General features: G+C 37.7%; 1 protein-coding gene across 1 annotated transcript in view; it reads left to right on the forward strand.

Moving 5' to 3' along the window:
* The window catches only part of DDX10 (DEAD-box helicase 10), a 269,719-nt gene that overhangs the window by 233,521 nt on the left and 14,224 nt on the right, over positions 1-21,974 (forward strand). The window contains exon 17 of the mRNA XM_021671095.2: positions 7,943-8,079. Within this exon, the coding sequence (XP_021526770.2) occupies positions 7,943-8,079 (137 nt within the window). The remainder of the gene's footprint in view (positions 1-7,942; positions 8,080-21,974) is intronic.

Genomic DNA, 21,974 nt, shown 5'->3' on the forward strand with positions numbered 1-21,974 from the left:
GAATGTAGTAAACCAAACATGTCCATGACTGAAAACCCATCTCCTCTGTTTATTTCTCTGAAGATAGATCTCAACTAGCTGCTTCGAGGTTTTTCTTTTCCCCTGAGATAGGACAATTTTGGCCAAAGATTGAAAATGTAGCCATGTGCCAGAGAGATGCATGAGCCCACTCATTCCATGGCTGTTTTATGAATTATTGAAATGTTAGGAACTTTTGCCCTTAAAAAATGTTGCATTTGCACTTTTGTTCTGTTTTTCTGCTTCTGAATATCCTAAGACTGGCGTGTGTCACCAGGCAGCTGAAACCTAAAACATGTTCAAGGCTTTCAGGGATGAATGACCTTAAAGCTCAGGCTAGTCTAATTTGAGACCTATGTTCTTATCAGTTCAGCACCAAGCGGTAGTAACTGGGGGTTGCTGGCTGCCTATGGACTATTTGAAAGTTACGGCTCTACTCTCCCCACAAAATGTGTTATGTTTATTTATTATATATTTTTCATATTGTTTCAGTGGTTTTGTGGCTTCCAGGAACCTCAGGTTAAGAACTCCTAATCTAAAGCTTTCCTGAACCTGTTATCATAATAGATTACATATAGAGATCTTTTAGAGTTTAAAAAATGTTTAACCTCTTTAATTTCAAAAATATTATTTATTGTAAGGTACTATTAGATTGTTTAAAAGGAGGGGGGAAAATCCTGTGATCCAATCCCACCACCTGAAGTTTTCTCTATATATGTGTTTTATAGTACGTTCTTTATATTCTACTAACCCATTGTGAACACTTTTAAATGTTATTAAAATATTCTATGGGGATGTCCTTTTTTAAAAAAACCACAGTACAATTCACTGTTTGTGATTCACTTCTATGAGTTTTGACAAATGCATAGTGATGCATCCATCATAATCAAAGATGCAGTGTGGTTTCATCACCTCAGAAATGCTCTCTTGCTTCCTCCTACTGATCTGTTTACTGTACCGATAAGTGTGCCTTTTCTGGAATTTCTTATCAATTGAATCATCTAATATGTAGCCTTTGGGGTGTGGCTTTTGGAGTATAGCAAGATGCATTTGAGGTTCATCCATTATATTAGGCTGTCCTTGCATTACTATAAAGAAATACCTGAGACTGGGTAATTGGCTCATGGTTCTGCAGGCTATACAGGAAGCATAGTGGCATCTGCTTCTGGGGAGGCCTCAAAAAACCTTCCAGTCATGGCAGAAGGCATGGAGCAGGAGTAAGAGAGAGTGGGGAGAGTGACAAATACTTCTAAACCACCACATATCGCAAAGACAGTACCTAGGGGATGGAAGGGGATGGTACTAAACCGTTCATGAGAAATCTACCTTGTGATATCCAGTTACCTCCCATTAGGCTCCACCTCCAGCATTGGGGATTACAATTCAACATTACATTTGAGTGGGGACGCAGATCCAAATCATATTATCCGTGTTTTTGTATTTATTAATCCTTTTTATTCTTGAGTTATATTAGTCATCAAACGATTTACTATTAATGCCTGGTTTGTAGTACTTTTATTTACCTTCCTCAGGAACTATGGTTCATTCTAACATTTATACTCCTTTGAGCCTTTATCATTTATTTAGTTTGAATTAGATTCTTTTGTGTATAATATTTTTTATTTTTATAGTAGGATACTCTGCTTCCTTAGATGATACAAACACTTCATATTTCTGCTTATGTTAGAATTTAGAGAAAGCAGGAGGGTCCTTAAGGATATGACTGCCAAACTGCTGGAATGTCTTTTCCCAGTGTGCACACATGGGTTGATGATAAATGTTAGTATAGGCATCATCACATGCATTTCTCTTCCAGTGCTCATAACAACCTTGAATGGTAGATGTCAGTGTTCAGATTACGCTGATGATGAAACAGGAGCTTCCTGTGTTAATTGTCTAAGGACACACAACTAGCCATCAGTGGAGCAGAAGTCAAATTAGTGTCTTGTGACTCGTCTCATATTAAAGTGTTCATTATTGTAAGAAAAATAGCGAACTGGAATTGTAATTTTTATGTTACTTACTATCTTATTTAGTGTAATATTTCTCAGAAAAGACAAGAAATAAAGATGATCAATAAGATGCACCATTATTTAATAGGGCATTATGAAATTGTAGCATCATCAGTATCCTGTAGGGCTCTGTAAAATATTCATATATTAAGAAAGCAAGTGAGTAAGCAATTTAGGAAGAATAATGAATTTTGTGCAAAGCAGCCTTACTTAGAAGAAATTTCATTTTGCTAAAAGTCTTAAGGTTAAAATGCTGAATCAGAGTCCTTTACTGGCATGCTATGTCTCAAGATTACATTCTTCTTTTATACCAATGCTCAGCACCCCGTAAGTGTGCAATAAACAGTTGTTAAATGAATATTCCAAGTTCTGAAGATCCTTCTAATTTTGGAATATGCTCTTTAGCTTTTGGGAGATGATTAGGTCATAACAGTAGAGCCTGTCTGAACAAAGGACAGACAGAACTCAAAGTCATCCCTCTGCTCATATGAGACAAATGCTTATGTGATTGCGTCCTCTGCCCTATTGTTTCACTAAGCCAGATTACGGAATAAATGACTATTCCTCTACCTCTGCCTTACATGCAAATTGTGTATTTAGTAAGAGGCTAAACAGAGACTCAAAAGAATGCAACTGTTTGTCTTTTATGTACCTATGACCTGGAAGCCCCCTCCCTGCTTCGAGTTGTCCTGCCTTTCCAGACAGTTGTGAGGTGATAGATATGTCAGAGCATAGTTGTCTGACTCATGAAAATAAGTCAAAATGAGGTAAAAAATGAGGATGGTTCTGTGAGCCCAAAGTATCTGTGACAAATCTCGACCAATTTTGAAAGTTTATTTTGCGAATGTTAAAGGACACACCCATGACACAGACTCAGGAGGTCCTGAAGGTGGTCGGGGCACAGCTTGGTTTTATACATTTTAGGGAGACATAAGACATCAATCAGTACATGTAAGATATGTACACTGGTTCAGTCTGGAAAGGCAGGACAGCCTGAAGCAGCGGGGGGGCTTCCAGGTCATAGGTAGATAAGAGACAAACAGTTGCATTCTTTTGAGTGTCTGATTAGCCACTTACTAAATACACAACTTACATGTGAGACAGAGGTAGAGGAATAGTCACTTATGCCTTAGTCTGGCTTTAGTGAAACAATAGGGCAGAAGAAGCAATCAGATAAGGATTTGTCTCACATGAGCAGAGGGATGACTTTGAGTTCTACCTGTCCTTTGTCCACACTAATATCCTTGTGGACAAATTGTGAGGGAGATATGTAGCTTTTGTAGCTATCTTACTTAGGAATAAAATAGGAGACAGGGTTGCCTGACACAGTTCCTAGCTTGACTTCTCTTTGGCTTAATGACTTTGCAGTCCCTATTTTCCTTTCACAGTCCCATTTTTGTAAATTATCTCTTAAATGACTCATGAAATCAAAGATAGAGACAGAGCAGCTAAGAATGTCCATTTTCTTATCGTATATGGCTAGAAAGTACATACTTCTAGGCTTTGCTGAAAAGACCTAGTACTTTAGAATGTTTTCATTATGGTGATATTATTTTTAACTTAGTGACTTCTGTTGTAAATGATAGTGGTTTTGTTTATTAATAAATTAAGGTATTAGTCACATTATACTTTCCATAATACAGGTATTACACATTTTATTGGTCATTGTCATGAACTGACTGTAATGCACCACAGACAATATGGTATAGTATGAACATTACAATCATTTTGTAGGTCAGAAGGCCTGGATGTTGTCAATTACAAGAGTCACATTAAAACAAATCCAAATAGCATTTTATCCATTTGAAAGTAAATTTTTATTGCTTTGAATTAGTATTTTTTATACCCCAATGTAAATAAACATTTATATTGGAATGTTGTGTTAAAGTATTTATATTAAGTTTTACTATGAAATTGTCTTACTAAATTTTACATATTTTGTAAGGGTTACTTGTTTTGTAATACTAAAGGGACATAGTAAATGGTGGCATTATATGTTAATACAGTTGAATGATATCTGCTCAAAGTGTCAGACTACATATCTCAAAGCCAGCAGAGCAGCTGGAAATTAGGGGAATCTCCAGAGGCAGACGTAGAGAGGATAAGCCCAACTCTGCCTCAATTCTTGGCTAAGTGCCACATTGTACGGGCTCAGGGGAGACCCATAGGAAACTAGAAGCCACAAGATCAAAACACATATAAGCAGCTCCTTACTATGGATTAGAGTGTGGTTTTAATCCAGGCAAGGTACCTACCTGTTAGAATACAAGTTCAATAATCCTCAGAAAACATGATAGAATCTAGTGTTTCAGTATTATGTTATCTATAATCTCTAGTTTACTATAAAAATTAAAAATTTTCTACATGGAATTAAACAGAAAAGTGTGATCTCTACCCAAAAAAAAGACAATCAGTAGAAGTTGGCTTTTAGCTCAAATTTGAATTTAGCAAAGACTTCAAAGCAGCTATTTTAAATATATTTAAAGAATTAAAGGAAAATATGGTATCAATAAATGAAAAAATGATCTGAGCAGAGAAATGATAACCATTAAAAAAACAAACAGACAAACCTGGAAATCCTAGAGCTGAAAAGTACAATTACTGAAATTTTAAAAATTGCCAGGTGGGCCCAAAAGCAGTTTGGCAATGTCAGAACAAAGGAACAGCCAACCTGAACACTCAGTAGAAATTGCCCTTTATGAAAAATAGAAAAAAAATGATCGAAGAAAAAGGAACAGAACCTATGAAACCTGTGAAGTAGTCCATTATACACGTGCTTGCAATCCTGAAAGGAGAGGTGAAAAAGAGATATAAAAATATTTGCGGGAATAACGGCTGGAAACTCCCTATATTTAGTGAAAAACATTATTTACAGATTTAAGAAGCTTGCAGAGTCCCAAGAAATATGTACACAAAACCATTCCTAGATACATTCTAGTCAACTGTTTTGATAAACGAAAAATTGTAAAAGCCGCTGTAGGAAGATGATGCTTGCTTACCCTTCAAGGAAAACAATTGCAAGTATTTGTTTCTGATGGTGACATTTGAGCTTTCAGGAAAACAAGAATTTTGGAAAACTTATATTAACCAATATTTCTCATTATTTGAGTTTGGAAAATTCGTAACCACCAACAGCTTCCCAATACTAAAAAGGTTTATTTTAAAAAAAAGAAAGAAAGACATTGATGGTGATGTTTAACAAATGCGACTTTAAAAAAGTATTTTGTAGGCTGGGCACGGTGGCTCACGCCTATAATCCCAGCACTTTGGGCAGACGAGGGAGGCAGATCACAAGGTTAGGAGTTCAAAACCAGCCTGACCAGCATGGTGAAACCCCGTCTCCACTGAAAATACAAAAATTAGCTGGGTGTGGTGGCGTGCACCTGTAATCCCAGCTATTTAAGAGACTGAGGCAGGAAAATTTATTGAATCCGTGAGATGGAAGTTGTAGTGAGCTGAGATCGAGCCACTGCACTCCAGCCTGGGGGAGAGAGTGAGACTCCGTCTCAAACAAACAAAACAAAACAAAAAAAAGGAGAAAAAACTTTTGTAATGAAGTGTGTCAACATTTGGAGATTTGCATAAAGGTAGTATATGTAATTCAGTGAACAATTATTTTCCAAATGACCAGTGTATGATGTTCCAAAATCATTTGCTAAATATCCATTCAAAGTGCAAGGTAGACCAATGGATTTTAATATAACAAAGTACAAATAGTTCATTGATACAGTTTCAGTTTTCATATCGCAACTAGTTTTTAAGAAGCTATTACATATCATTGTTATGAAATCAACAAAGAATAACTGCAGTTTTCTGAAAAGGTTTAATGCTCTTCCCTTACCCAAAATCTATATACGAGAGGCCAGGTTTTCTTTATATACTTCAACCACAACAATATTGCAACAATGAATGCAGAGCAGATTTGAGAATTCAACTGTCTTCACTTAAGCCAGACATTAAAGAGACTTGCAAAAATGTATGAAAAATTTAAAAATTCTTTAGGAAATTACAGCTATTTTTCATAAAATATATTTTTATGTTAATACAGAGTTTATTAAATGAATTAATATATATATATTCTTATTTTTAATTTCAAATATAGTAAATGTCAGTAGATCTTCCCCACATTAACTAAAGCTCTTTGGCCTCCTCCATTCTTTTTAGGTATAAAGGCGTCCTGAGACCAAAATGTTTAGAACTGTTTTGAGTCTGCTCTGCCTCCACTTTGAGACAGCACATTCCTTTAAGAGCATCAGACTGGAAAATTAGAAATATCTTACAGCTCAGGAGATTAGTATTCTTGAGTTTATGGTGACATCCAATTTTTGTTGGTATCTTTGATTATTTTCAAGTAAACAATGAAATATGCTGTCAAGCGTGCTGCTTAATGCTTCTAGTCCCCCTCCCCCCAGTTTCTTTCCAGACCTTTTATTTTTTTATGAGAGCCTCACCAGGAAAACAATAAGGGACTTTTGCAGTGGTGACTGATTCTTATTTTCTTATGTTTAGAGGTTATCAAAAAACATTAGAGTACTTTAATAGTGAATAGCCTAATAGTGCTAGCATAGTCATTGCTATGCTATTCTGAATTCTTACTCAGTTTCTGGGAACGAGCATTAATCATTTGAAATCAGAAGAATCATATAGAATCATTGAAGTTTGTATCATTTTGTATGAAGAAAAATTGTAAAGATGGCAACTGAAAGAAACCCTTAAGTTTTTTTTAGTCCTACTTATAATTTTCTGTTAAATGCATGGGCCAGTGATTGTTGCAGTTTATCTAGTAGTTGATAAAACCAGCCTACCAGAAATAAATTTGTTATGTGATGTTCATAACATAAATGTATAGTAAGTTTAACATTGTGTTATTTTGTTTTTTGACAAAAATAACCACCAAAAATTAAAAACATGGGAGCCCACTTGCCTACCTGCTTGCATGAAACTGAATAGATCTCAGCTTCCATACGTTCCCGCCCACGCATTATTACTTTTCCCATTTCTTGGTGTTTCACCCCTTTTCCTATGTTCTTAGTGACTTTGCACTTGCATTTGAATTTGGAAGACCCATCACTGCAAATAAGCTTGTACAGATCTGATTGTTGTTGTTCTGTTTTTAAGAGACAGGGTCTTGCTCTGTCACCCAGGCTGACATGCAGTGGTGTGATCATGGCTCACTAGAGCCTCAGCCTTCTGGCACAATAGATCTTCTGGCCTCAGCCCCTGGAGTAGCCAGGACTACAGACACATGCCACCATGCCTAGCTAATAGATCTGATAGTTTTTTAAGACTTAAACTATTGTGGTCATAAAATCAGACAAATGTTACTGTATTCTTGCTTCTGGTCTTTTATATTTTCACCTAATGTTTTTGGTAGCTTTGAAACTGACATGTATGGAGAGGGGCACTAAAACAACTTTATATGCTGTTTATTTATGTTTATTTTTATTTTGTTTTAGAGATATTGCCCAGGCTGGTGTGCAGTGGCTATTCACAGGCGATCATTGTGTACTACTGCCTCAAACTCCTGGGCTCAAGCAATCCTCTTGCCTTATCCTCCTGAGTAACTGGGGTGACAGGAGCATGCTGCAGCACCTGGCCTTTATTCCTTTGATAATTGAGTTGAGTTACATGGACATTATAAAATAGACAATTTTCTACTGTATTGAGTTTAAAGGATATAATAGTGATTTGTTTTCTGAATCTTTATTTTTGAAATGATAAGGATTTTCATTCTCTTAGCAAATGATGTGGTTCTGAAAGTCACATAAAGGTCTTCACCAGAATAGAAAGCTTCTAATCTAAGGATGTCAATTAGAGGGGTATCCATTTGGATCTAGAAATAAAACCTGATTGTTTTATCAATTGACTTCTTCAACTACGGTTTCCCTTATTATTATTATTATTATTTTTAGACCAAAGATGAAGAGGAAGCCTTTCTGGATTGGAGTGATGATGATGATGATGGATTTGATCCAAGCACACTCCCAGATCCAGATAAGTATAGAAGCTCTGAAGATTCAGATAGTGAAGATATGGAAAACAAAACTAGGTATGTTTTTACCATTGGTGTCAAATATATACTCAATACTCATATGAGCCTTTTAATGAATCTGAAAGACATTACTAAGAGTTCTACACTGAGAGTGTGTTTGTTTCTTTATTTGGTACCTTTACTTATATTCCTGGAAATCCTGGTGCTATTTTTTACTCATTTTGCTTCAGGTTGTTCTAGAAATACGCTTTTCTGATCATGTTAGGGCCTTTTTTATTATTTCTGTAATCCCTATTAACAGATATAAGTGTGATACATGAGTTGTATTTTTCCTTTCTTTATTCTTTTTTTTCTTATCATTTTCTGAGTCCTTTATGCCTAAGTATTTGATGCACTAAGATATGTTCTGTGCAAACAGAGTTAGGGTTTTATGTTTTTTTTTTTCATTTTCAAAGAACTACATTAAATATACTGCTAAAAATTTTCCTTGAATTGTAAAAAGGGGACATTATTCCATGTTATTTTATATGGAATTAAATAACAAAATACTGGAGGGACTGGGCACCGTGGCTCATGCCTGTAATCCCAACACTTTGAGAGGCTGAAGTGAGAAGATTGCTTCAAGTCAGGAGTTTGAGAGCAGCCTGATCAACAAAGTGAGACCCCAAATCTACAGCCAATCAATCAATCAATCAATCAGTCAAGGAAAACTTGTACAGAAACAACCCTTGACAAATTCCTTCACTTTAAAATCTGTCTATTTGCTATTATCTATTTGCTACCTTTGCCAGAAACAATTGAAATGTGATGAATAGTGTGACTTGCTCAGCATTTGTTTTCAGAGTACTATGTATTAGATTATATTAAGAGTCCATTGATTTAAAAGTTGAGAATTTTAAACTTCATGCTCAATCTAAACAAGCTTCTTTACAGAAGGGAGGTACTAATGACAGAGTTAATATGATTAAAGGAAACTGGAAGCTTGGGGGAATCCTTGAAGTGCTAGCACAAGGAGTTTGGACTTAGAGAAATAGGCCATGGAGAGCTATAATTTGTTTTAAACAAGAACATTATGAAAAGGTCTTAAAGATTTTCTTAGGTGAAAATGCTGTAAGGAGACAGAGTCACTCTTCATTTGAATCTTTTTTTTTTTTTTTTTGAGATGGAGTCTTGCTCTGTCTTCAGGCTGGAGTGCAATGGCGCAATCTCAGCTCACTGCAGCCTCTGCCTCCTGGGTTCAAGCGATTCTCCTACCTAAGCCTATCAAATAGCTGGGACTACAGGCTCTCACCACCATGCCCAGCTAATTTTTGTATTTTTAGTAGAGATAGGATTTCACCGTATTGGCCAGGATGGTCTCGATCGCTTGACCTCTAGGAGTAAATGTATACACTCTTGAGTTCCTTGGTATATGTGTCTGAGACCATTAGATGAACCCCATTGGGGTCAGGTTTGCTGCCCCTTGTGTTTCTATATAAATGCACCTCTTTTGGAATGGTTTATAGGGTCTGATTTTGGTGGATGTGATTTAATATAAAATACATGACTATCAATCATTATCTTCCAAGTGTTTCCATGTAACTTGACTATCTGAAGGGAACATTAATTGGTTCTTACAGTTCTGCAGCCATATTTTGCGTGTGTGTCTAATATATCTTTAAAAGATAGAGTTAACCTTTGAAACCTGTGGCAGGATGTCAGCAATCCTTCTGCATCTGATTTATATGGATTTTTTCCCCTAACATTTTTAATGATAGTTTCTGGGTCATCTTTCATCTGTGTACAGCAGGCGTTTCATTTCATTCTTCTGCCATTTCTTACCCTTATAGTAACATTTCCATGCCACCACCTAGCTAATATAACTTGTTCTCTAGTAGCTCATGTGTTTCATCCTGTTAATTAGTTGTGTTTTGTACCTAGAAATTGTCTTTACATCTTTTTTTTTTTTTTGTACTATCACTTACCTGCTCTAGCTTCAGTTCTTACCCTTAATATTAATGTCATGGCATAATATTAACTCTAATATTAAGAGTTAAAAATACTCACTTGATCTGTTAGTCTCTGGATGTTTGAATTGATTAATTGAGTGATGAAGGAGATTTACAGGGTTAAAAAAGAAATGTAATCATAAGAGGCTATATCATTGGTCCTAATATTAATAGCTTAAATGATATAAGAGGTGACAGAATATAGATGGAGGGTTGGAAGAAGCCAAGTTCGTATAGTGTAATGGTGATGAACAAGAAAGTAGGAGTACCTTGAGAGATGCCAAAGCATCTTAAATACAGGGTTCAGATGGAAAGTATTTAAGCATTATATGAAAATTAAAACCATTTTAATTTCAGACACAGCTAACAAGTGTGCATTAGTGGAGACTGGGATTGGTCAACTTGTTTTAAGCTGACAACAAATTGTCTTTTGTTGAGGAGGATATCAGTAAGTGCTTGATTACTGACAAGGAATTTTATTCCTGTAGCATATATAATACATGTATTCCTGTGGCTTCCTAGCAGGTTTTTTGTTTTGGCCTGTGAACACAGAGACTGTGTAATCATCTTCTTATAGCTTCCTTCTTATAGATGAGAAAACCAAGCCTTTAAGGGCTAAAATAACAGACATGATCATGATGAAAGTTAGGGACAGATCTGTGTGATCTTTATAAATTAAACTAATTCCCTAGTTCTAGAATCCCAATTAGGTTGTGTAGAATTACCCTCATGTTAAGAGAGTTAGCTCAGGATAATGTCACCTGACTAAAGACCTAGATCCATGGACTAACCGTAAGATAGACTTGACTAAACCATGGTTTCCCACCCTCAGCATTATTGGTATGGTGGCCCAGATAATTTTTTGTTTGGGGATGGTGATGAGCATCATTCCTGGCCTCCACCAATAGCAATCCCACCCATTTGGGACAACTAAAAATGTCTTTAGACGTTGTCAGATATCTCTGAGGGAGAAAAATTGCCCACAGTTGAGAATAGCTGGACTAGACCCCAGATGGCAGATACATATTATTGGTGCTTAATTTCCCCTGTCCTTCATTCAAAGTAGGCTTTTTCTCTATTCATTTCCATTTGGCCTAAGCAGTCCTCAGCACAGTCTCCATCAAGCAGGTGGAACTGGTACAGAAGGTAAAACCTATTTGCCATTCCTGGACTAGAAGGCAGGATTTGGAGTAAATTATAAGTAGTAGCCTACATCTTATAGGTTCTATTTATACTTCAATTTCCCTTTTTCTCACCTTTCTGTGGTTTCTTTGCCTCCATGGCAGTGAATCAACATGTATGTAAACAAAACCAAATTGTTTTGGATAAAGAAAATGTATTTGGAAGATTGTATATACTAGAATTCTTCCAGTTTGACTGCATCTTTTTCTTTGCTTCTCATAAGTTGTATGACTATGTGCTAAGATCCCATGGTGTCCGCTTTAGTGGACCCTCCTGGCATGTTCACAGGTCTTACTTGCTGTGCTGTCTCTACCTTCTACTCAGAATTGAGGCAATGTAGCACTCCAGCCTCTTGGACATCATCACATCTCTCAGTACGTTATTCTCTGGCTATGCACTTAGCATTTTCAGAGATGAGTTCACTCTTATGGGACTAGATAGACCAATTAGAAGGTAGCTATTAGTCCCAAACTAACTAGCATGATCTAGCTTCTTTGAAAGTTTCCTGTTTCTTTTTCCTTCACTTTATTGACATGTGTAAATATTCAGCATGAGTAACACTTTTGTTTCTCCACATGGAAAGACACTGTCAGTTGGAACTAGGCAACAGAGAGCCAGACTAGTGGAGAATGACAGAATCTGGGGTCAGTAGTTCCCCCTCCGGGAAGTCTGACAGGGTTTTAAAGGATTTGTACTTCTGTCTTCTTTCTTAGTTCAGTACATAGCTGCAATAGAATTTAAACCACCTTTGACCCTCTGGAATTATCAAAATTGTTACCTCTAGCACTGAGATTTCAAAAGGGTTCTGATGTGGATTCAACTCAGTTGAATTGGCATGACCAAAAGAGATCTTGCTTATAATATGGTTTCAGGGACAATGGAAATTACTTGACTTTGAGTATCTTTTAATGAGCTTTAAGAATGCTGCCATGAATAACTGATTTATCCTAAAAAACAGACCTGTGGAACAGGGGAGCAGCTAATCTACCCATAGTACAGAAGTAGTTGGGGCCAGAGGTCCAAACTCCATTTTAAGAATTTAGGATTTCATGTGCTATTTTTGACAACAGGTATAGAAGGGAGAGCTCGCTTTGATGTTCTCTGGCTTTTTTGCTCAACTTTATCCATCTTACGTGTTGGTCTAGGCTGTGTTATGCTCTGTGGCTTTCACCTCTCATTCTTCCTTTGAAAATGTGGAATTAACATAGGTAGAATTAATAGATGTTAGGATTTATTGTTGTTGTTATTGTTGAAGACACTACAACTTGGTGGGAAACCCAGCTCTCTGTTTCAATGGGCTTTGTGACGTTCATTGAGTTTATTGGTGTGCTGGGAACTGCACAGAATCCTGTGTTCTTATCTCCACTAAGTTTTGAAAGAGTTTTGTGCCTTTTGAGGAACAAAGACCTCAGATACTGTAATTGCCTTTGGGCTCAAAAATGATTTTTTATTTCATATAGTCTGTATGATGAAGTTAGACTATGCTCACAATAAAAATATTTTTAAAAGCTTCTATGTGGGATGACAAGAAATAGAATAAGAATCTTGTGTATTATTTAAATGATATTTTACTTGAGTTAAAAATACCCACTTGATCTGTTAGTCTCTGGATTATAATATTTCTTTCATCCATTCTTTCAACTAAAAATGTTTTAGTGTCTGTCATGGGCCAGGCATAGTGAGTGCAGGTACAGAGCATTAAACATTAAACAGGAAAAATATCTTTCCTGCTTTCACGAAGCTTTTTGTTCAGTGGAGGTTACAGGTAGCTAAGTAAGCAATTATACAGCAGTGTGATGGATGAGTGCTGTGGTTTGTGCACTCGGGGGAGGCGGTGGCAAGTGGAGCTGATAGTGAATGAACATGGTGACCACATATGTGACAGGTCTAATCTAGGCCTGGTGAATCAGAAGGAGCTTCCTGAAGGCAGTGATGTCTACAGTAAATCGGACATAGGTGTAAATGTTAACTGAGCAGGGAGGAGAATAAATTGCACTTCTAAAAAGTGTGGCCTCTGAAGTGAGATGAGTGTCTTTAACCATATTCCAATTAAACTCATCTTTCAACAAAATTGTTTCTTTTTGCTGTGCTTCACAAGCTGAGAGACTCGACTCTGAGCATGTAAGATTAATTTTTATATATCTAGTAGCATTTATCATATTCAGTTTTTGGCCGTCTTTGTGTGAGTTGTTAATGATGTGAAAATTTGCCAAGTATTAAATACAGTGAAAAAGAAACAGCTGGATGTTCCAGGTATTTATTATCCAGTCAAATTAAGTTTTTAATATTTATAATGTTAACCTTTTTCAAACAAAAAAAGGAAAAAGAAAGATAATGATTAGACTCTTACTACCTTATATCAATCTTTACTTTGCAGACTGTGTTCTCCAAGGCAGGTAGCTTTATAAAGAATTCTTACATGGTAGAGTATTCGGTAGATTATTCGGTAGATTATTACAATTGGTAATATAAGACCAATTACATCTATAATTTGTACTGAGGCTATTGTCCTCATTTAGACATGATAATTTCTATATGGATAGATACCTTTTCCTTTACAGAGTAAACTATTCCACATCTAACATAATTAGCTGTTCTTTAATTTTAGCATTTTTGTTTTATTGATTTTTTAAATTGTACTTTAGGTTCTGGGGTACATGTGGAGATCATGCAGGATTGTTTCATAGGTACACACGTGGCAATGTGGTTTGCTGCCTCCATCCCCCCATCACCTACATCTAACATTTCTCTCCATGTTATCCCTCCCCAACCTCCCCACCCCTCAGTTGTCCCTCCCTTGGCACCCCCCGCAACAGACCCCAGTGTGTGATGCTCACCTCCCTGAGTCCATGTGTTCTTATTGTTCAACACCCACCTGCGAGTGAGAACATGCAGTGTTTGGCTTTCTGTTCTTGTGTCAGTTTGCTGAGAATGATGGTTTCCAGATTCATCCATGTCCCTATAAAGGACACGAACTCATCATTTTTTATGGCTGCATAGTATTCCATGGTGTATATGTGCCACATTTTCCTTGTCCAGTCCATCATCAATGGGCATTTGGGTTGGTTCCAGGTCTTTGCTATTGTAAACAGTGCCGCTGTGAACATACGTGTGCACGTGTCTTTATAATAGAATGATTTGTAATCCTTTGAGTATATACCCAGTAATGGGATTGCTGGGTCAAAAGAAATTTCTATTTCTAGGTCCTTGAGGAAGCACCACACTGTCTTCCACAATGGTTGAACTAGTTTACACTCCCACCAACAGTGTAAAAGTGTTCTTATTTCTCCACATCCTCTCCAGCATCTGTTGTCTCCAGATTTTTTAATGATTGCCATTCTAACTGGCATGTGGTGGTATCTCAGTGTGGTTTTGATATGCATTTCTCTAATAATCAGTGATGATGAGCATTTTTTCATATGTTTCTTGGCCTCATATATGTCTTCTTTTGAAAAGTGTCTGTTCATATCCTTTGCCCACTTTTGAATGGGGTAGTTTGTTTTTTTCTTGTAAATCTGTTTTAGTTCTTTGTAGATTCTGGATATTTGCCCTTTATCAGATGGGTAGATTGCAAAAATTATTTCCCATTCTCTTGGTTGCTGGTTCACTCTAGTGATTGTTTCTTTTGCTGTGCAGAAGCTCTGGAGTTTAATTAGGTCCCATTTGTCTATTTTGGCTTTTGTTGCCAATGCTTTTCGTGTTTTAGTCATGAAGTCCTTGCCTATGCCTATGTCCTGAATGGTTTTGCCTAGGTTTTCTTCTAGAGTTTTTATGGTGTTAGGTCTTATGTTTAAGTCTTTAATCCATCTGGAGTTAATTTTAGTGAAGTGTCAGGAAGGGGTCCAGTTTCTGCTTTCTGCACATGGCTAGTCAGTTTCCCCAACACCATTTATTAAACAGGGAATCCTTTCCCCATTGCTTGTTTTTGTCCTGTTTGTCAAAGATCAGATGGTTGTAGATGTGTGGTGTTGCCTCCGAGGCCTCTGTTCTGTTCCATTGGTCAGTATGTCTGTTTTGGTACCAGTACCATGCTGTTTTGATTACTGTAGCCTTGTAGTATAGTTTGAAGTCCAGTAGTGTGATGCCTCCCGCTTTGTTCTTTCTGTTTAGAATTGACTTGGCTATGCGGGCTCTCTTTTGGTTCCATATGAAGTTTAAGGTGGTTTTTTCGAGTTCTGTGAAGAAGGTCATTGGTAGCTTGATGGGGATAGCATTGAATCTATAAATTACTTAGAGCAGTATGGCCATTTTCACAATATTGATTCTTCCTAACCATGAGCATGGAATGTTTGTCCATCTGTTTGTGTCCAGTCTTATTTCCTTGATCAGTGGTTTGTAGTTATTCTTGAAGAGGTCCTTTACATCCTTTGTTAGTTGTATTCCTAGGTATTTTATTCTCTTTGTAGCAATTGTGAATGGGAGTTCACTCATGATTTGGCTCTCTGTTAGTCTGTTATTGGTGTATAGGAATGCTTGTGATTTCTGCATGCTGATTTTGTATCCTGAGACTTTGCTGAAGTTGCTTATCAGTTTAAGGAGATTTTGGGCTGAGATGATAGGGTCTTCTAAATATACAATCATGTCGTCTGCAAATAGAGACAATTTGACTCCCTCTTTTCCTAATTGAATACCCTTTTTTTTTTCTTGCCTAATTGCTCTGGCTAGAACTTCTAATACTATATTGAATAGGAGTGGTGAGAGAGGGCATCCTTATCTAGTGCCGGATTTCAAAGGATATGCTTCTAGTTTTTGCCCATTCAGTATGATATTGGCCATGGGCTTGTTGTAAATAGCTTTTATTATTTTGAGATACATTCCATCGATACCTAGTTTCTTGAGAGTTTTTAGCATAAAGGACTGTTGAATTTTGTTGAAGACCCCTCTCTGCATCTATTGAGATTATCATGTAGTTTTTGTCTTTGGTTCTGTTTATGTGGTGAATTACATTTATAGACTTGTGTATGTTGAACCAGCCTTGCATCCCCAGGATGAAGCCTTGATTGTGTTGGATAAGCTTTTTGATGTGCTGTTGCAATCAGTATGCCAGCATTTTATTGAAGTTTTTTGCATCTATGTTCATCATGGATATTGGCTTGAAGTTTTCTTTTTTTGTTGAGTCTCTGCCGGGTTTTGGTATCAGGATGATGTGGGTCTCATAAAATGATTTGGGAAGGATTCCCTCTTTTTGGATTGTTTGGAATAGTTTCAGAAGGAATGGTACCAGCTCCTCTTTGTAAGTCTGGTAGAATTCAGCTGTGAACCTGTCTGGACCTGGACTTTTTTTGGTTGGTAGGCTATTAATGGCTACTCAACTTCAGCCCTTGTTATGGGTCTGTTCAAGATTTCAACTTCTTCCTGGTTTAGGCTTGGGAGGGTACAAGTGTCCAGGAATTTATCCATTTCTTCCAGGTTTACTGGTTTATGTACATAGAGTTGTTTGTAGTAATCTCTGATTTTAATTTGTATTTCTGTGGAGTCAGTGGTGATATCCCCTTTATCATTTTTTATTGCATCCTTTGATTCTTCTCCCTTTTCTTTTTTGTTAATCTGGCTAGCGGTCTATCTATTTTGTTGATCTTTTCAAAAAACCAGCTCCTAGATTTATTGATTATTTGAAGGATTTGTTGTGTGTCTATCTCCTTCATTTCTGCTCTGATCTTAGTTATTTCTTGCCTTCTGCTAGATCTTGAGTTTTTTTGATCTTGCTCATCTAGCTCTTTCAATTTTGACGATAGGGTGTTGATTGTAGATCTTTCCTTGCTTCTCTGATGGGCATTTATTGCTATAAATTTCCCTCTAGACACTGCTTTAAATGTGTCCCAGAGATTCTGGTACGTTGTGTCTTCCTTCTCATTGGTTTCAAAGAACGTCTTTATTTCTACCTTTATTTCATTGTTTATTCAGTTAACATTCAGGAGCCAGTTGTTCAGTTTCCATGAAGTTGTGCGGTTCTGAGTTAGTTTCTTAATTCTGAGTTCTAATTTGATTGCACTGTGGTCTGAGAGACTGTTATGATTTCTGTTCTTTTGCATTTGCTAAGGAGTGATTTGCTTCCAATTATGTGGTCAGTTTTAGAGTAGGTGTGATGTGGTGCTGAGAATAATGTATATTCTGTGGATTTGGGGTGGAGTTTTCTGTAGATGTCTGTTAGGCTTGCTTGGTCCAGATCTGAGTTGAAGTCCTGGATATCCTTGTTAATTTTCTGTCTCGTTGCTCTGTCTAATATTGACAGTGGAGTGTTAAAGTCTCCCACTGTTATTGTGTGGGAGTCTCTTTGTAGGTCATTAAGAACTTGCTTTATGTATCTGGGTGCTCCTGTATTGGGTGTGTATATATTTAGGATCGTTAGTTCTTCTTGATGCATTGATGCTTTTACCATTATATAATGCTCTTCTTTGTCTCTTTTGATCTTTGTTGGTTTAAAGTCCATTTTATCAGAGACTAGGATGGCAACTCCTGCTTTTTTTACTCTCCATTTGCTTGATAAATCTTCCTCCATCCCTTTATTTTTAGCCTATGTGTGTCCTTGCATGTGAGATGGGTTTCCTGAATACAGCAACCAATGGGTTTTGACTTTTTATCCAATTTGCCAGTCTTTGTCTTTTGAATGGGGCATTTAGTCCATTTACATTTAAGGCTAATATTGTTATGTGTGAATATGATCCTGCCATTTTGATGCTAGATGGATGTTTTGCCTATTAGTTGACACATTTTCTTCATTGTGTCGATGGTCTTTACCATTTGGTATGTGTTTGGAGTGACTGGTACTGGTTGTTCCTTTCCATGTTTAGTGCTTCTTTCAGGAGCTCTTGTAAGGCAGGCCTGGTGGTGACGAAATCTCTCAGCAATTGCTTGTTTGTAAAGGATTTTCTTTCTCCTTTGCTTATGAAGCTTAGTTTGGCTGGATATGAAATTCTAGGTTGAAGGTCTTTTCTTTAAGGATGTTGAATATTGGCCCCCACTCTCTTCTGGCTTGTAGGGTTTCTGCCGAGAGATCTGCTGTGAGTCTGATGGGCGTCCCTTTGTGGGTAACCAGACCTTTCTCTCTGGCTCTGCTTAGCATTTTTTCCTTCATTTCAAGCCTGGTGAATCTGACGATTATGTGCCTTGGGGTTGCTATTCTTGAGGAATATCTTTGTGGTGTTCTTTGTATTTCCTGGACTGAAATGTTGGCCTGCTGTGCTAGGTTAGGGAAGTTCTCTTGGATAATATCCTGAAGAGTGTTTTCCAGCTTGGATTCATTCTCTCCATCACATTCAGGTACACCTATCATGTAGATTAGGTCTTTTCACATAATACCATATTTCTTGAGGCTTTGTTCATTTCTTTTCACTCTTTTTTCTCTAGCCTTCTTGTTTTATTTCATTGAGTTGATCTTCAATCTCTGATATCCTTTCTTCTGCTTGGTTGATTGGGCTATTGAAACTTGTGTATGCTTCTCGAAGTTCTCATGCTGTGTTTTTCAGCTCCATCCAGTAGTTTATATTCTTCTCTAAGCTGTTTATTCTAGTTAGTGTCTCATCTAACCTTTTTTCTAGGTTCTTAGTTTCTTTGCATTGGGTTAGCACATGTTCTTTTAGCTCTGAGAAGTTTGTTATTACCCACCTTCTGAAGCCTGTTTCTCTCAATTCATCAGATTCATTCTCCATCCATCTTTGATTCCTAGCTGGTGAGGAGTGTGATCCCTTGGAGGAGGAGAGGCGTTCTGGTTTTTGGTGTTTTGGACTGGTTTCTTCCCATCTTAGTGCTTTTATCTACCTGTGGTCTTTGTAGTTGGTGACTTCTGGATGGGATCTCTGAGTGGGTAACCTTTTTGTTGATGTTGAAGCTATTTCTTTCTGCTTCTTAGTTTTCCTTCTAACAGTCAGGCCCCTCTGCTGCAGCACCGTTGGAGGTCCACTCCAGACTCTGCTTGCCTGGGGCTTACCCGCAGGGGCTGCAGAACAGCAAAGGTTGCCACGTGTTTCTTCCTCTGCTATCCTTGTCCTAGAAGGGTACCCACCAGATGTTGGCCTGAGCTCTCCTTTATGAGGTGTCTCTTTGGATATACGGGGGATGGGGAGCTGCTTGAGGAGACAGTCTGTCCCTTATAGGAGCTCAAGTGCTGTGCTGGGAGCTCCACTCTTCCGTACAGAGCTTCTGGGCAGGTACCTTTAAGTCTGCTGCAGCTGAACTTATAACTGCCTCTTTTCCCAGGTGCTCTGTCCTAGGAAGGTCGGCTTTATTCCTAAGTTCGTATCATGCTGCTGCCTTTTTTCATGGATGCCCTGTCCCGCCCGTAGTAGTCTAGTCACAGTCTGCCAGCAGAGGCATTGCTGAGCTGCCACAGGCTCTGCCCAGCTGCTGTGTCAACTGCCTCAGTAGTGGTGGACTGCCTCCGTAGTGGGGGACATCCTTCCCCTCATTGAGCTGGATGGTCCTGGGTCCTGCTACGCTTGCTGTGAAACTCTCAATCCAGAGCGTTTCAAATTGCTTGTTTTGTGGGGGTGGTACCCGCTGAGCTCCCTTTAAGTTGAATAGGCAGTTCTGTCTCCCAGGTGTTCCAGGCACCAGTCGAAATAGCTGCCCAGACTTGTGTGAGTTTCTATGCGGGGATGTGGCCCCGGCTCAAACCGCTGTGCTGCAGACTCGTGGCGCTTTTCTGCCCGGGAATCTCTGTGGGCAGTGAAAGCTTGTTTGGAAATGTGGTGAGCACTCACCCTCTGCGCTCTTCTCACTGGGAACTGCGCTCCGGAGCTGTTCCTATTCAGCCATCTTGGATCTCCTTAGCTGTTCTTTTAACCTATTTTTACACAGCTCTGAATCGAGAGACTAATCAAGGTTTTTGGTCTATATGTTTTTTCTTTTATTTGGGTTTTTGTTTTGTTTTAAAAATCCATTCCATATTCATTTTCTATATTTTGAGTGAACCTGCCTGTCTTTAAAAATAACCTCTTATATGAGGTAGATGAACTGCTTTAACCTCTGTGGTTTCTCCTAGTATTGAGTTCTGTGACATCTCTGAAATAAGTTTTGCTCAGTAATTATTCTAAGATTTTACAGTCAGCTTCATAATTTGTGGAAGACTTCTCACTTGGAAAACAAAGTTCTCAGAAACCATTTTCATTTCCTTCTTGTTTTTGGATGGGGGTAAATGTGGCACTTATGCATTTTATATAAATTTTAATAGAATTATTGATGATAAATAGGATTTTTTAAAAGAGCTTTTTCTGAGTCTAGGTGATTGTTTAAAAAAATACTATTCACTACAGTTTCTAATTACTCGAACCTCTATTTGATTACGAATTTCATTGTGTGTAGCTAATGTAGAAAAGTTGGCTCAGCTTAGTTATGTGAATTTACTGTGTGCCTACCATTCTTTCCTTTTACTCTTTTCAACTTCTGGAGTATGTGCCCCATTCTCATATGCTGAGCAACTTTCAAGAGAAAATCTCAATCATTTTTTTGTCAAACATTTTAAAATAAGAACAATATTTGAAGAAACTCTCAAGGCAGATCATTAGGGTGGGGGTTGGGGAAGGCAATATTTGTCTTAGAACTTTTAGAGAAAGGTTGTTACACGTTGGGAAAGGAGGATGTTATTTTCTGGGATGAGGGCTGAGATGGCGAAGACACGGTGTGAGAAATGGGGAGTTTAAGAGGCTACTCTCTTACTGTCACTGTTTTTGCCCTGTGCTTTCTATTTTATCATTTAATCAATCATTATGTAACTCAAGACAGTTGTGAGCCTGTCATTTTTCAGAAGTGCCAGGAACTCTAAGAAGGATGAATGGCTCAGGATGCTATGAGGCTAAGATGAACCACCCTTGCTAGTAGGGTTCTTGGGCGGCTGTCCTAACTGATGCACGGCAACTTTGTTTTCACTGAAAAGACCTTTGTGAGTGACTTCTTAGGATGTTTCTCTTTGTCATTTCACATTGTATTCATGCCTAATGACTGCAGACTTTCCATCACTTGCTTATACTATAATTTCCTCTCCACCTCTCTTTTAAAATATTTAGATCGTACCCATGCTTAGGTTTTTGATTCTTGGTTGAAATTTATTTCACCTATGCTTAGATTTTTGGTTCTTGTTTGATTTTATTTTGTTATTACAAGTAATTTTAATGGATTTTAATTTTTATTAATGTAATTTTTTTTTTTAAGATTTTACTCATGGTTAGGTTTTGGGTTTTTGTGTGATTTTATTTCATTTTGTTATTATAACTAATGTTTGAGTGGACAGCTGTGTTGAAGACTGGGTTTTCTCTCCTTTGAAGTCATTTGAAGGACTAATGAAGAGTGAGACTAAACTGTAAAACTTCGTTTTGCCAGATAGCTGGAACCTTGGGGACATGCTTGGGTAGGTGATGATCTTGAGTATCGAAAACTAATCAGGGAAAGTAAATTGAGAGAGAAGCGGATGGGATGTGTTTCTGAGGATCACAAAATGTTCTACATGAGATCAGTCGTGAGAAAAATGCATAGCATAACCCCAGCTTGTATGACGTTTAATTTTTTTTTAATCTGGAAGAAGAGACATAAGTACACCTTCTGAATTGCTGTGGGTCAGGGATTCTTTACCTGGACTTTACGGATGAGCTTTAGGGAAATCTTGAGATTGCATGCCAAATGATGGTGTGGGCGTGCATGTAGTATAAACACTCCCATGCAGTTGACTGGATGGATTTATGACCTGAAAAATTGAGGGGGGCCAAAAACTTTTTGCCAGTTCCAGATGGCATTGTACATGTTTTACAGGTGGAAACATATGTGGAGTAGTGGTGTGGTGTGCAGGCTTCT

This window comes from Aotus nancymaae, unplaced genomic scaffold, assembly GCF_030222135.1.
Source record: "Aotus nancymaae isolate 86718 unplaced genomic scaffold, 86718_ANA_hifiasm-v0.15.2.pri h1tg000012l, whole genome shotgun sequence".
NCBI lineage: Eukaryota > Metazoa > Chordata > Mammalia > Primates > Aotidae > Aotus > Aotus nancymaae.